The 14,730-nt window shown below is 45.0% G+C and overlaps 1 protein-coding gene across 1 annotated transcript in view; it reads right to left on the bottom strand.

Annotated features, from left to right (window-relative positions):
• Positions 1 to 14,730, bottom strand: part of GRK5 (G protein-coupled receptor kinase 5) — a 156,501-nt gene that overhangs the window by 55,294 nt on the left and 86,477 nt on the right. The window contains exon 3 of the mRNA XM_027746477.2: positions 2,913 to 3,025. Coding sequence (XP_027602278.1) covers positions 2,913 to 3,025 — 113 coding nt within the window. The remainder of the gene's footprint in view (positions 1 to 2,912; positions 3,026 to 14,730) is intronic.

Here is a 14,730-nt window from a genome sequence, read left to right as displayed (position 1 = left end):
CCAGCCAAGAGGGATTTTTTTTTTTGTCTCTTTATGGATTCTGGTCTGCAAGGTCTGGTTGATTTTACCAGCCTTTGGAAGCACGGGTGTAAGAGAGCTTGCAAAACTTAGTCTTCCATAAGGATGTTGGTGGGTTGTTAAGTGTCTGACTCAGCTTCTGGTTTCTTCCCATAAGTCTTGATCATTCCATTCTTTGCAGGCAGTTGAGTGCATGGGTTAAAAAAAAAAAATGTATTAAAAATGGGGAGACATCAATTACTGGCTTTTGCCAGTGCCTTACTATGTGACCCTGGTAAAGTCACTTAGATGGGCTCTGGAAAAGAGAGGTGGTCCTACCTCTCTATGTGCAAGAAGCTCTGTGAATCTCTCATTAATATTATCCCCTCTTATTTTTTCTTTTTGTTTGTTATTACACAAAAGCTAAGTTTCGCATCTCATGTTAGAAAAATAACTAAGACAAAAGACAGTTAAGGCTCTTGTTTTCTCCTGCTTGGGGCTTGTTACAGCAGGTGGTCCCCAAAAGGTTTCACATTCCTGGTGAATAGGAACGTAAAGTCAGAATAGGGCTGTAAAGTCAAACTTCTGGTCTCATTACAGGAGTTTTTTGCCTAACACAGGGCTTGGCCTGAATCCCACTGCTCACTCAACACAGTGTGACCCTGCTGGGCAAATTTCAGTAGCACTCATCCAATTTAATGGCCATGGGCTGTGTTGTTTGACCTTAACATTGCCTAATGCAGGGATTTTCATGGGCTGGGAGCAAGCCTGTACAGAATCCGAAATCAATAAACAAAGGAGACTGCTGTTAATTAGTGTTAAAAAGAAGAGAGAAAGATAAATATTCAGACCTCCACACAGCCAGGCATTTTGTTCATCAAATCCTCAAAATCCTCCTGCCAGTCTGAGCCTAACTGGGAACAGACCACCAGCCCAGTAAAGGTATACAGGGCAGCTCCAGTCTGAAAAAGCAACATGGGAGTGGGTGTAAAGCACCCCCCTTGCAAAAGGATTTGGGAATATCAGTCTGGCTTTGCTTGGAGACAAACCTTTAAAACAAATCCAGTCCCACCGCCAGCGTTTGCAGGACCAGTGTTGCCTGTGCTGCACGGATGAGGAGAGGACATGGAGTTTCGGTGCTTGTCAGTGCTCCACAGGGCTTTGGGAGAACAAAATGACACAGTGCCCTCAATTCCCAGAGCCCGAGGGTGGCCGGGCAGCCGGCGCGACGGGGAGAGGCGGGAGAGGCTGCGGGAGAGGCTGCGGGAGAGGCTGCGGGAGAGGCTGCGGGAGAGGCTGCGGGAGAGGCTGCGGGCAGCGCTGCAGCCCAGGGGATCACGCGGGGCTCGGGGGGCACCGGGGCCGACAGAGATGTTTGCTTGTGCCCAGATGTTATTGCTGCTGTCAGTGGGATGCCCCGAGTGTGTATGCAGGGCTCACACAACAGGGGCTTGTTCTCTGCAGCCCCTGGGCGCTGCTGGAACCAAAATGTGGTGCCTGCTGCTGAGAGGAGGCGTGAGAAAAGAGCAGAGCCCTGCCAACCCTCCCCAAACTGAGGGTGACGCCGTCGCTTCTGTCTGAAATTAAAACCACTTACAAGTGGCCTTTTGTGACTGTCTCCCCAAGGATTTCTGCAGCTTCCTAGAGGGATGGCCATCACCCACCTCCTCGGGGCTGCAGGTGTTACACCCTGTGTGCCATTTCTGTGGGGTGCCTTCCCCGAGATGGGTGGGTGGTGTCTCATGCTGGCTTGGTGCAGGACAAACACATCCAGGGTACCTGAAGCCCCCTGCTGCCTACTGGCCTTGAGCACAGCTGCATAGAGTGTTTGTCAGATGTTTTGTGTACCTTGGTGGTTACACCTTTCACTGTAGAAAATCACAGCCAGTGCTAAGAATAACAGGTAGAAGTCATGACTGGCTAAAACTGATTGGAATAGGACTTTATCCAACACTTTCTGTGATGTTGTGGATTTGCTGTAGTTACTGCAGTACTGACATAAACCTTAAGAGACCACATGTCCCCTTCCAGACTGTTACTTTTACAACGTAAAGTGCAATCCTCACATCTCCCTATACTTCAGAATACCTTCACCACCACAGTACAAACACACCAATTTTATCCTGTTGGTATGCACTGTTTTGCTTTTCCCTGTCAGTGTTAACCAGGGAGTGAAGCCCCATGGACACTCACACTCAGCAGCGACAAGTTCATCTTCCTCTCTGCTATGATTTAGCTTTTTGGCTGATCAACACCTCCCCTTTCACAGGTTCCCAGCAAGAAAGTCACTGGGAGACTTTTCCACTGTGAACAGCTGGCAGTGCACACGGCCAAGCACTGCCAGACTGGGAAAGAGCGTCAGGTCCCCCCGGGGCTGGGGGGCATTGCTCAGTGGCTCACTGGGATGGAAAATGGAGATTTGTTTCCTAGTGATCTCAATCAAGTCACTTCTATACCTTGTGCCTCTGCTCTCCTATTTGAAAAAACAAGGTAGTTTTCAGGATATCCTTTGTAAATCACCCTGAAGTCTACAGATGAAAAGCCTTGGTAAGAGATATTAGCATTATCACATTCCTCTCTTGTCAGTCCATTCATCACCTTCCCTTTCCTCCCAGTGCCTCCCAGCACTTCAGGCTTCACCCACATCAGAAGACATTACTCACAGCAGCTCAGGAGTTGACATGAAGGGAGGCCACACCAGCACTGGGGGGTACCTGTCCTCATCCTGCTCTGGTGTCCCTCCAGGCTGGCACCAACCCCGCGGGCAGCACTGCCCCTCTACCGCCAGTGATGCTGGGCTGCTGATGGGGCCAGCCCTCACACCCCATGGAACAGGGATTCCTACGGGTCAGAGGAGTCTCCTCTGTCAGGAGAGCATTGGGAAGCACCCCAAAATATCACAAGAATTGACTTACCACCGAGTCAAGGAACCTAATGCAGCACTCGAGCTCGGGTCGAGTTTCACAGAACTGCCGAAAGAGAAGCCTTCCGATCGGCTGCTTTTCACATATGCTGCAGTAATCTCTCTCTAGAGGCAACAAAGAGAAGAAGAGAAGCATGAAAATGAGAAGAGCTTTGTCTTCTGGACTGTTCAGGAGTTTAGAGAATTGCAAATGAGTGCAGAACTACGACCTCAAATCAGAACAACATCCTTCTCCCCTCCACCACATTTCAGGTATCCAAATACAAACATAATTAATGGCTTTAAGACTCAAATAAGAGGGGCTGAATTTTGTGGAACTCATTTTGGCAAAAGGCAAAAGCCATTCAGGTCTTATGAAAAAATAATTCCATATTTTCCTGCAGTGGAAATGTATTCAAAGGTACTGGTGATGTTTGTGAGAACGTGGGGAGCAAATTACAAGACCTTGAAATGTGAGTCATACATTAAAGGGCAGGAAAATCTGTAATTTGTGGAGACCTTCCTGGATGCTTTCTAGATACGCACTAAAGCGCCCCTAATCTGTGGAGATGCTCTGCTCACTCTGTACTAAACAATTATAGTATAAACTATGCATTTTCAAAGGTTTCAAAATTTCTGCTATTTACTTGCTGAGCGTTAAGGAATGGATGGAGCATATGGCATCTGGCTCGTTTCAGTTCCACACAGTACTCCTTATAGAACAGTATTTCCTCTTAAACTCCATGTTTAAATGCCATTCCCCTGTGCTGGTGCATCCAGAACCATCACTTGCAGTAAAGCAAGAGGTCCTTTGCCCATCACAAGGACTATCTGCAGGAAAACAAGGACGAAGGGCAGGCGTCATTAACTGGCATTGCACCAGGACAAATGCTGAGGGCTTTGGATATTTTTCTGGTGAGAGCAGAAAATTCCCCCAGCCTGCTTGGAACAGCACTATTTGCTTGAGACACGTTATTCCTCTAGAAGTACACACATGTCAAACAACATACTGTGTTTCCTTAGGCGTTCTTCTCACCACCCTCCTCGCTGCCATATGGCACTTGCTGTTATTATGGAAACAACCAGCTTCTAAACACATAACACAGCCCTGCAAACAGACATACGAAACCCACACAAGTTGTCAGTGCCTTGGTTACTTCTCTCTCGGGCCTGGAGTGGCTCCTGCAATGTCTTTTATTCCCCCTTTGCCCTTCAGCTCTGTGCACTCCAGGGATGCAGGCACATGTCTGTGATGGAGCTCACCTTTGCCATGGAGGCACCCAGCCAAAGGGCTCACTTATCACAGGTCCCTGGGGATCGTGTTCTGCAAAACCAGGACATCGTAGAATCACGGAATAGTTTGGGTTGGAAGGGATCCTAAAGATCACCTAGTTCCATACCCTTGCCATGGGCAGCAACCCCTTCCACCAGACCAGGTTGCTTGGAGCCCCATCTAACCTGGCCTGGAACACTTCCAGGGATGAGGCATCCACAACTTCCCTGGGCAACCTGGTCCAGGGCTTCACCACCCTCTGAGTACATCTGTCCTGATCACAAAACGCTGTATGAGATGTTGGACTTGCTGCTCTGTGGGACAGGAGGGAAGGAGCACTCAATCTATCCAGAAGGCTGGATTGATACTCTCTTGCAAGTAAAACTGTATTGAAATCAGTGCAAATCCTACCTTGACCTCCAGTCTGTCTAGCTATCAGCAGCTACCCTGCGGCACTGGTTTGTTTGCACGAGCTGGAGCCTTCAGCTCGGAACATCATGACACAGATCCACGTGGCAAGAAAGCCAGTGGGCTTGCTGGGATGTGGAGGAGCCTTGGGGGTGTCCTTGGGAGTGGTGCAAGCTTGTGCTGCTTGACTGAGTAGCATTTCTAGTGAGAAGGTGAAGGGGTGTGCAGACACAGTTAGGGAAGAGTCAGCAGATCCAAACAGCAACTCACAGTGCCCCAAGGGCCAGCACGAAGCCAGAGCCTGAGCAGCTCAGGTGAGCTCTCCTGGGAGGTCTGGAGGTTTAACTACATGTCTGATGATGCTTTCTGCTCCCTTGACTAACTCTTGAGAAGGTAAGAATAAAATATAGGCCCTGCCTGCTCATGGCAGGACTCAATGCCTCCAGGAACCCCAGCCCACAGCAAGCTTCCTCCTGCTAAACAAGCAGAGCAAAGACTGTGACTGTCTGTACTTGTAACAGGAGTAAAACAGAAAGGAACAGACACTTTAATCAGCTGGTTTGCTCTACATTTTCTCTTGTACAGCACTATTTGATACACAGCGACAACGCTCGTTGTACAGAATGCAGTCAGCTTATCAGAGGTGTTTGACATGGTGACACTCACTGCAGCAGAGGATGATCCTCTCACAAAAGGGCCAGTGATACCAGCCAAATGAGCGTGCAAATTGCACATCCATAACTGCACTTCACAGCACAGCAGGAAAAGAAAACCAGCAGCTAAACACTATGACATATGTGGGTAAATGCACCATAAAGAAGACGTGAGCACAGACTTCCTCCTATGGCACAGAACTTGGCCAGCACGTGAGGGGGTGATTCGTTTGCCATGAGGAAAAAGGAAATACCAGAAATAATCTCTGAAAACACAACAGCCAGAGCAGTCCCCTGGAGCCATCACTCCTCCGTCATGTGCATGTAACTGCTGGATATACCAACACAGACAATAAACACGGGATGAAAATGCTTTCATTCCTTGTAGGTGACACAAACTATTTTCTTAGGCCCCGATCTCACTGTTGGCCTCACTAAATCAGCTAAAGCAGTCTGTGCTCAACTAATTCTTGGGATGCATGGGCCCAGAGTGGACAGAGAAAGAAAAACATCTCTCCCAGCTAAAGCTGAAAAAAGGAGTGGGTAGTTTTACTAGGGTAAGGAAAGCAGGAGTGTTTTAACAGCATGCTGCACCCCAGGGACCTGGCTGAAGCACCCCCAGCCGTGCTCAGGAGCTGCTGCAGGAGGGGAAGGATGGGGAGGCTGGTGGGTACCACAGCCAGGGGCTCTCTGGGGCTGGGGCTGGTCGCTGTGTCGCTCTCGGGTCTGCCTGCCAGCAAAAATATCCATCCAGTTTCAAAAGTTTAAAAAATAGAAGGAACGATTTCCTGAGGAAATGGAAATGTTAAACACTTGGAAGTGAAACCATATGCTTAAGATGATGAAGTGTAACTAAAACAGCTCTGAGAGCGATATCTTTGGTAGTCAGACCCTCCTGCTTCAGTGGAATCCTGTTTAACACCTGCAAAGTCACCCAAAACATGGGTGAAAAGCTGGGTGGGTCAAAGCCCTGGGAAAGCAGACACTTCTCACTGACGCCAAACTCTTTATTTAGAAAATATCACTGGCAAACAACGTGCACATGCAAGTGAGTTCTTTATCTTTCTGACAGAGTAACAACACAGATTAATATAGAAAAAGTATTACACAAAATGCCGTCATAAACATTCATAAGATAAATAAAGATAAATGGTGTTTATTCTAAATTCTAATGATTCATTTCCCCCTTCACCTCATAGCTTATGTATTGAAATACTAATTTCTTAGAGCACCCAGCACTGAGAACATACCAAAATAGTTACACCTGCCCAGAATACTCCATCACCATTCAAAGCCTATGGCCAGATCCGTTCCCCAACAGATACCTTGGAAAGGTTCAGAAAAAGATCTGAGCACGTGCCTAGGACAAATAATCCTATTAATAAAATTTCATACTGATCAAATATATCACTGATGAAGTGAAAAACACCACACAAGGTGTGCTCATGACAAAATCCCTGACTTTCAATTAAAAGGGGGGAAAATCTAATATTTGAATTAGATAAAAACCACCCTGTGTCTTGTGAAGATTTTTTGTCTTAATTTCCCATTTAAATAACTTGCATTTTTTGGCTGGCTCAAAGTACCACCTTAGCCATTTTGGAGATAAACAGTGGTCTGCAGAGAGACCAGGTGCCCCCTCCTCTTTCACATCTGCAGTATACTTGTGGGTCTTGATGGGTCAGTGCTGAGCTACAAAACTGGGTGATGACTCTTGGCTGAAAACCAGTCTTTTCTGATATTCAGTGTAAACTGCAGGTGTCTAAGTGAGACTGCTATAAAAAGTTGCACTTCTGCAACTCATTCTGAAGGGCTGCTAATCCAACCCCTGCAGTCAGCTGGTGAGGCTTCCTCCTGCACACGTCTGTGGGGAGGGATGAGCTCAGTTTAAATCCCACTTTTCTGGCCTACAGGAGCCAGGAACATCTTTTTGGCTTTTTAGCCATTGCTGGTGTGGCCGATGATTGTACTTCTGCACTATCTATTAAGTAGCATTTTATTTTCCAACACACTGGAATCCCAAGAGAAGATATTTCAAAGAAATGCATGGAGAATGGCCAAGAAGACAAGGCACCATGCTGCTGCACGGGAACATTTGGTCTCTCCATCCTTCTCTGCTATCTTTGGCATTAAATCAGCCTGGAAGAAAACTAAGATTCAAGTGCAAAGTAATTCTGCTGCCTAAAAAAAAAACCACCCAGAAAACAACAACAACAAAACCCCACAAGCAAACCAAACAAATCCTCTTTTACATCTGGAAACCCCAAAGAGGATCTAGGAAGACTTAATTGTTCACTTCCTGCTCATGCTCAATGACCCAAGACAAGAACTCATCTTCCCCCTCACTATTTTCTTTCTTTAAGGTGAATCAAAGTCCTCTAGATGTTGTTCCAAGTCTATTATTTGTCTGCTGCTCTCTTCCTCTCACCTGCTTTGGTGCAGAACACCAGAAGCCACACCAAATTAATGGAAGAAGAAAGCATTTGAGTACGAATTCAGGCTGGACAACAGAAGCAGCATCAGAGCCTGAGGGGCCAGCAGTCAGTTCCCAAGACTGCTGGCACACCAAAAGAAAAACTCTCTTTTTCCAAGGGGCTGATGCCTGTCAAAGTGGTTCCCACCATTCCCGGGATGGATGGAAACCTCAGCTAGAGATGTCCCAGAATTTACGCCTCCCTCCTCAATCAACTCAGGGGGAATGGTGCTAAAAGAGATCTTAACCAGCTCAGCCCAAATCTAAAACCACTTCTGGGGTTTTTTGCCCATCTCTGCCTTCTTCATGTAAGCTCCCTTACAGGGGCACACAACGAAATGGAGGGCAAAGGCAAGAACTAAAAGCAAGATTAAAAAATATGCAGCACAACTGAACTAAACAGATTCTCACAGCCCATCATACACTGTGCACTTGTAGCAATTTCCTTCTTTTTGTCAAAAACGGAACACCAAAGCAGAATTTGCAGAATTGCTTTGTGTCCAGTCAGAGTACTAATGGAAAACAAATTGCATCTTTAAACACTGAATAACCCCATTTAGAGCTATATTAATATAAATGCATTTTTCATTTAAAACCAGCAAGTCTAACAGTGGTGCTTATAAAGATGTCTTATAATTTACTGCTGCTCTTCTCCAGCCAAAAGTGGAATTACCACTTTCTACGTATAAACTTAATCAACAGCACATACTAAACTGCCTAGTCTTTCAGGCTGATGAAAGTTGCTTCTTATCAAAGGACCCTTTGTGGATGCTTTAAAAGGATTTAAATTGCTTTGATTGCATTATTAACAGTGTCTGTGTTGCTCTTGTATTTCAGAATAGTCTGGGAAGCTGGAACATCAGCTCTTGCATTCTACAAAAGGCAGTTTTCCATCTCTAATAAATGTGCTTCAATACAAAAGATAATCCTTGCGTTCAAAAGCAAGACCCAAAGATGGGCCGTGTTAACACTTCTGTAGGCTCACTTATTACCTTCTTATTCTTCCTATTTTTCAATGGTTTTCAGCCCTGGAGGTGTCATGGCCAGTCAGGACTTCATGAACCTTGCTGGGAACCCATGTACTTGCAGTGAAAAACTGCAATTCTCTTTGAGAGACTGCCAATACAGGACCATTTCTGATGAAGAAACATGGATAGTGCTGTTTAAACTGTAGAACCTGGCAAAGTACAGTAACATAGTGAGAGATCTCTTTTTTCATGGTGCCTACTCGGGAACGCTGCAGGAATGGGTTGAAGCAACAACAGAGAAGTTTCCTGTCCTTCTTATCGGTTGTTTTCTGGGGTTTGGGGGTTGTTTGCTTTGGGGTTTTTTTGTTGTTGTTGGTTTTTTTGTTGGTGGTGGTTTGGGGGGCTTTGTTTTAAGATGGAAACCTGTTGTTGAGATGCTGAGGACTCTCCACTTGCCCCGTCTCCAGCAATGCATTTAAGAATTGAGGCAAGCCAGATGGTCAGAGAACACAAGACAGGAATAAAAACGCCACATTTCAGCCCATTCAAAAATTCCTAGGAACTGTGGCAGTCAGTCATGTTCTAAAAGCCTGATCAAGCATCTGGGCTCCCGTGGGAATTCAGTTACCAGTACAACCAATATTCTGTGCCCTGCAGATCTCAGTGGCACATTGTATTTATAAAATGGGGCTAAAGGCACTGCCCTCCCTCCAAGCAGCGTGGCCAGAACAAGTACATTAGAGTGTGTGAGCCCAGAGTGCTGCTGGACAGCCCCGTGGCTCCTTGCTATTTACTTGAAATCCAAACTCCCGGAGCGGAAATCCAGTCCAAGAGAGCACAGCAGAGTCTTTTTATACATTAACCACTGTACTGCTCCAGAACTTCACCTGGCACTTCACAGAGATTAAAAATGATGGCGTAGCCTCTGTCTTGGAGAGTGTTTACCTTGGCAGGTCCAGAGCCCTGCAGGTGCTGGATGGGGATTCTGAAGCCAAGGGCTGTGATGAAGTTCTCTTGCTGGGGGCAAAAAGCACACTCTCTCATAAATATTTCATCTGCTTTCCTTATTTTTAATAAAATACGGAAATTGTTATGACTTATGACAAGATAATGGCTTTCTAGATTCCTTATTCTAAGTCTGCAGTTCAAACCAGGCCTTCATCGCTGCAGAAAGCTCAAGACCCAACATAGGAAGTCCTGGGGGAGAACACATTTTTTGGCCTTGGTTGATTTTTTTCCCTTTGAATTTAGGATTTTCTACAAAATACTTGGAGACCCTCGTCTATGCTGTTACAGCAAGCGTTGCTTTGGCACTGACTATCCAAGTTTAATTAATTAAAAATACAAATGCAATCAAGCTTACTTGAGACAATGGAACTACCCCAAACTGGTTTTAAGTCCTGCCAACTTAATTTTCTCTGCTTGTCAGCTGTTTTTTTTTTTTAAACAAACATAATTTAATCTCCTGATCATCGAACATCTAATGTAATTATTCAGATGCAGACAGCGTTTGCTTTGTATAACTTTCCTTATTTCCACTCTTTTCATGTTATTAGGCTACAGGGATAAACTCCACGCATCACAGCAGCATTACACTGAAGATGGAAACAGTCTAAACCTTAGAGTTGGACCGATATGGAAAAAATGTTTGGAGAATATTGTAACAGATTCACAGTTAAATACAGTTTGGTGATATATATGGATCTTCTGATTTGTTTTCTGAAAGCAGCTGTATTGAAGCTTGCCCATGGAAATCTATTTGAAAGTCAAATCCCACAAACAGTTGCATAAATATGTTTGCACTTGAACCAGAAGGCGTATGTGGCTCTGCTGATTTTGGACAAAGATTTTGGCAGGAGGGATAACAACCCACCCACCCTTTCTGTAGCAGCAGCAGCAGGAGGATCAAACCAGATCCTGTGAGCTCAACATTGTCACCACATAGAAAAACATGAGTGGGGTCCAGAGCCTGGGAGGGACCCTCAGCTCTCTCAGAGCAGACATTTGGTCACCCAGCCCTGTGCCAGGAGCACAGTCAGATGGCAAAGAGAGAATGCTCTGCCCTGAGACAGGCTATTCACCAGTGGAAGATAAATTCTCATCCCAACGAAATCTGAGTTACTCTGCTGAGTTATTCCAGCCCTCCCCGAACACTTATGGTATCTTCTAAAAGTTACTGGTTCAGGCAACAGCATCCTTTCCATATGGGTCACTGCCCCAGCCCCGTGTTCAAAGGCAAACTGCAGATCCTGCAGGGTCAAGAGCAGCTTCAGCAGGGGAAGATGGAGCTTGCCATCAATGCTCGAGCCCCTTTAGATCAGAGAAGCAAAAATTTCTTGTGTGAAGTAATGGGGTGCAGGGAAAGACAGCAAATAACTGCTACAAATAATGAAGGCGATCTTTAAGCCTGCTGAAATCACAGAATAACAGAATATTCTGAGCTGGAAGGGACCCACAAGGCTCATCGAGTCCAACTCTTAAGTGAATGGTCCATACCCTGGACCTTGGAGTTATTAGCATCGTGCTCTAACCAGCTGATATGGGTGCAGATTCCCATCAATTCCCATCAATTCCAGTGGATCAAGCCTAGTTTTCCCACCTCTGTCAAGCACAGTTTGCATGAATAAACCACTGAGTCTGTCTCTCAGTTTCTCAGCACCAGCACGACAGTGGAAATGCATGCACCAGGATTAACCACCAGGAAATCTGGGTTGTGAATGTGCAATGGGAATGTTTTAAAAGCTTTTTTTCAACTGAAATTGTTAGGTACCACGTTCTTAAAACACATCCTTTCTTTTCCATTTGGTTGCCAGTTGGAATAACAGTACATAGAAAGGGAACTAAAAGCGAAATAGAGCAGGGAGACAGACTGACTGGCTGACAGACAGACAGACAGATGGGCAGGTGTGTTACACTTCTAGTCAAAAAATTCACATTACTAGCAGCAATCTGGTTTCCATTCCTATAAATGACACTTGAAAAGCACATGCCCTGGGATCAATGCCTTTGGTGAGGTTTCCTGGGCACGGTGCCTTCGTGGCCAGTCACAAAGGTATCCAGGGCATGGTGGGCTCCAAACTACTCCACACTGATCACAGAAGATGCTCCACCACCACAGTTTCCCAGCACTTTAATGTGGTGCTCGTGCAGCCCCAGGGCAAGGGCTGCCCACAGCATAACCCCAACCACCACCCCGGCTGGAAAAGGAGTTTGTCTTTATCTTCTCCAACGACTTTCAACAATGTCTCTGTGGCAAGGCCAGAGGAATGGAAAAAAAACAAACCCTCAAAGCAATGTGAAAGCTCACCTCAGAAACGCCCTGGGAAATTCGGGGAACAAACACTTGGTTGTTCTCATTTTGTTCTGCTTTGGATGGGAACGACAGAACCGGATGATTTGCTCTCAAAGACAGTAGCTACTGACATTTTTTCGTTTGGAACTTTCACATCCAGTCTGAAAGATTTAAACTGAAGCACCAAACTTATTTTCTGTCTAGTGCTGTTATTTAGACTCCTGCCTGGTGAAATTCTGGGTAACACTCGCTGAAAGAAAATTTCAGTAGAAGTTGCGATTTGAATGTTTAAGGTTATGAAATCTACAGAGCTGTTGCTGTTGTACATAGCACAAAATAAACACCTCGATTCCAGGAAACCAACGGAGACATCTTGTGAATCGCTTTCTCAAGGCGAAAAGACTTCTGCAAAACTACTCTTTGACTTCTAAACTAGCCCAGGTAGAAGCAGCTGTCAAGACTAAACTTTTACCAGGTCAGTAGGATGGCAGAATGCACAGAGCCACTAGCACTCACTCTGTGAGTGCATATTTAAGCAGAACACGTTACTCCCAGGCACATAATAAAACTATTCACGGGGATTACTTACTCTGCATGCTGTTCAATACTCACTGCAAGTCCTAAGCATCTCAGCCCTTTTATTAGTGATTCCTCTAACAAAATACCAGATGCTATTAGTTGTTACTTCATTGCTAAATTTTCTTGGTTTTTTTTTTTTTTTTTTTCTTTGTTTGTTCCTTTTTGTTCCATTTTTTCTCCTGGTGTTTTGAAACCCCAAACCTCAAGCACAACAAAACTCCACGCTGGTAAAACTCCACTTATTTTATAAGTGTTTGTCAATTCCAGCCTTTAAAAAATTGCAAAATAAGCTCAACCACCAACCTTAATAATCACAGAAAATAATACACTGGAAAATATAATCGACCCGCACCAACTTTAAGGGTATCACTGACCTCTGACAACACTGCTAAATTACCACTTAACTGGATATTTTGCTCAACCACAAGTGGTTTATTTGTTATAATACAGACACTGATTTTGCCTTGGTTTATATTGACAGGCTGATTTCACTGCCTGCTGAGTGACAGCCCCCTCTGAGTGGGCGTGAAGGAGCTGAGCTGCTGAGTAAAATTGATAGGAGGAGTGCAAAAGAGATTTTAAAGTCATTTAGAAACCCAAATGCACTGAAAGGAACTTGTACAAAAGGGTATTGCCAATGGAAAGTATTTTTTTTCTCCTTGACAGAAGTCTGCAGTACCAAGAACCATTTCATACCAAATTATTGCGATGGATGCAGAGAGTGTGGCAGGTTGTGCCCAGACACAAAAACCACGAACAGTCGTACTTAGGTCTACAAAAAAAAAAAAAAAAAGGCAATTTTTGAGTGAACTTCCACTTTATTCTTATGAAAACTAGGTTGTCATAGGGAAATTACCCGAGAGCTTTTGCAGTTTTAAAGGTTATTCTAATGTTTGCATTTTTCCAGTTTATCTCTTTTTTTCCCCCTGTTATTTCTCAGTTTAGTTTCACACTGTCATATGAAAACCATCTTACCCTTGAATTGTTTTTTTTTCCCCTGTAACATTTTGTTTCCTACATTTCAACAGACAGCCACAAGTATTCAAGAACACAAAATAATGGTGTTCAGATCTGCAAAACAAGAAGCTCAGTCTATCACCTCCAAAATTACTAAAACAATTTCAGCACACAGAAGACAAAATTAACAGGAACTCCAGCTAGGGTTGCCTACCTCATAAGTAGTGATATGGTATTTAGATGCTGAAAAAAAAATTAGACATTTTTCTTCTCACTTGGAAGAGGATACTTCAACATCCCCTTGCATTACATGCTAGATCCAAAGAAAAACATCAAAAAATGAGATCCTAATGCTTGTCTGAAGTGTTCCCAGCACCCTTCCAGAGAGCTGCTGATCCACTAAGACACTGCTTCACTCAAGCATATCAACAGCATATCTGCACACACTGCTTCAGAAAATAAGCAGAGTATTAAAAAACCTATTGAAATTAAATGTGGTTATCTCATAAACTTCAATACCAGAGTGACACGTGGCAAGGAGCAGCTCTGGTGTGGTAAGAGCAGCATCACAACTGGATGCCATTAGTCCTTTGAGAAACCCCTCCTCAAGTTATTCTGGTCAAGAATGTACAGGGGGTGGGATGGATGAGGCTAAAACTAAGAACTCTGCAACAGCTCCCACTGCCCCTTAACAGCTGGGTGCCGCTGCCTTCTCTGTGTGAAGCATCAGCTGTGTGTCCATAAATGTGAAGAGGTGCTCAGAGATGGCGAAAAGGATCACTTATGGGGCAGCCACTTAGATCTCCCCTTTCAATTCTGCCAAGTAGAGCAGCCTCTGTGCTCGTCCCTTCCTGCTGACCTCCAGATTGGAGAGGGTAGGTGCCGTATATGGCTTTTTGGTGCTCAGGTGTTTAGAGCAAGCTGTGGCTTCACCAGCAACATCCTGTGTCCCATAGCTAGACTGCTCCTGTTACTTCATTATTAATCAGTCCAACAGCTGGGAGGAGTTCTCAAAGTATGGAAGTCAGGACTGCCATGTGCAATTCTCCCCTTAGAGATGTGAAGGTTCTCCTATAAAAGTGAGATAGGAGAACACTGAGTCCAGTGAGCTTGGCTGGAAGAGAACCATCAGTAAGGGTTAACAGCTACATCCCCGGGACTGAGGTGCACTGTCTTCTGGGTCCTCAGGCCAGGAACCATACAGAAGACAGGGATTTCCTCTTCAGCA

This window comes from Pipra filicauda, unplaced genomic scaffold (genome assembly GCF_003945595.2).
Source record: "Pipra filicauda isolate LSUMZ 115617 unplaced genomic scaffold, ASM394559v2 scaffold53_size3534045_pilon, whole genome shotgun sequence".
In the NCBI taxonomy this organism is placed as follows: Eukaryota; Metazoa; Chordata; class Aves; order Passeriformes; family Pipridae; genus Pipra; species Pipra filicauda.
The sequence above is the reverse complement of the archived record's forward strand: the minus strand, read 5'-3'. Positions and strand labels throughout refer to the sequence as shown.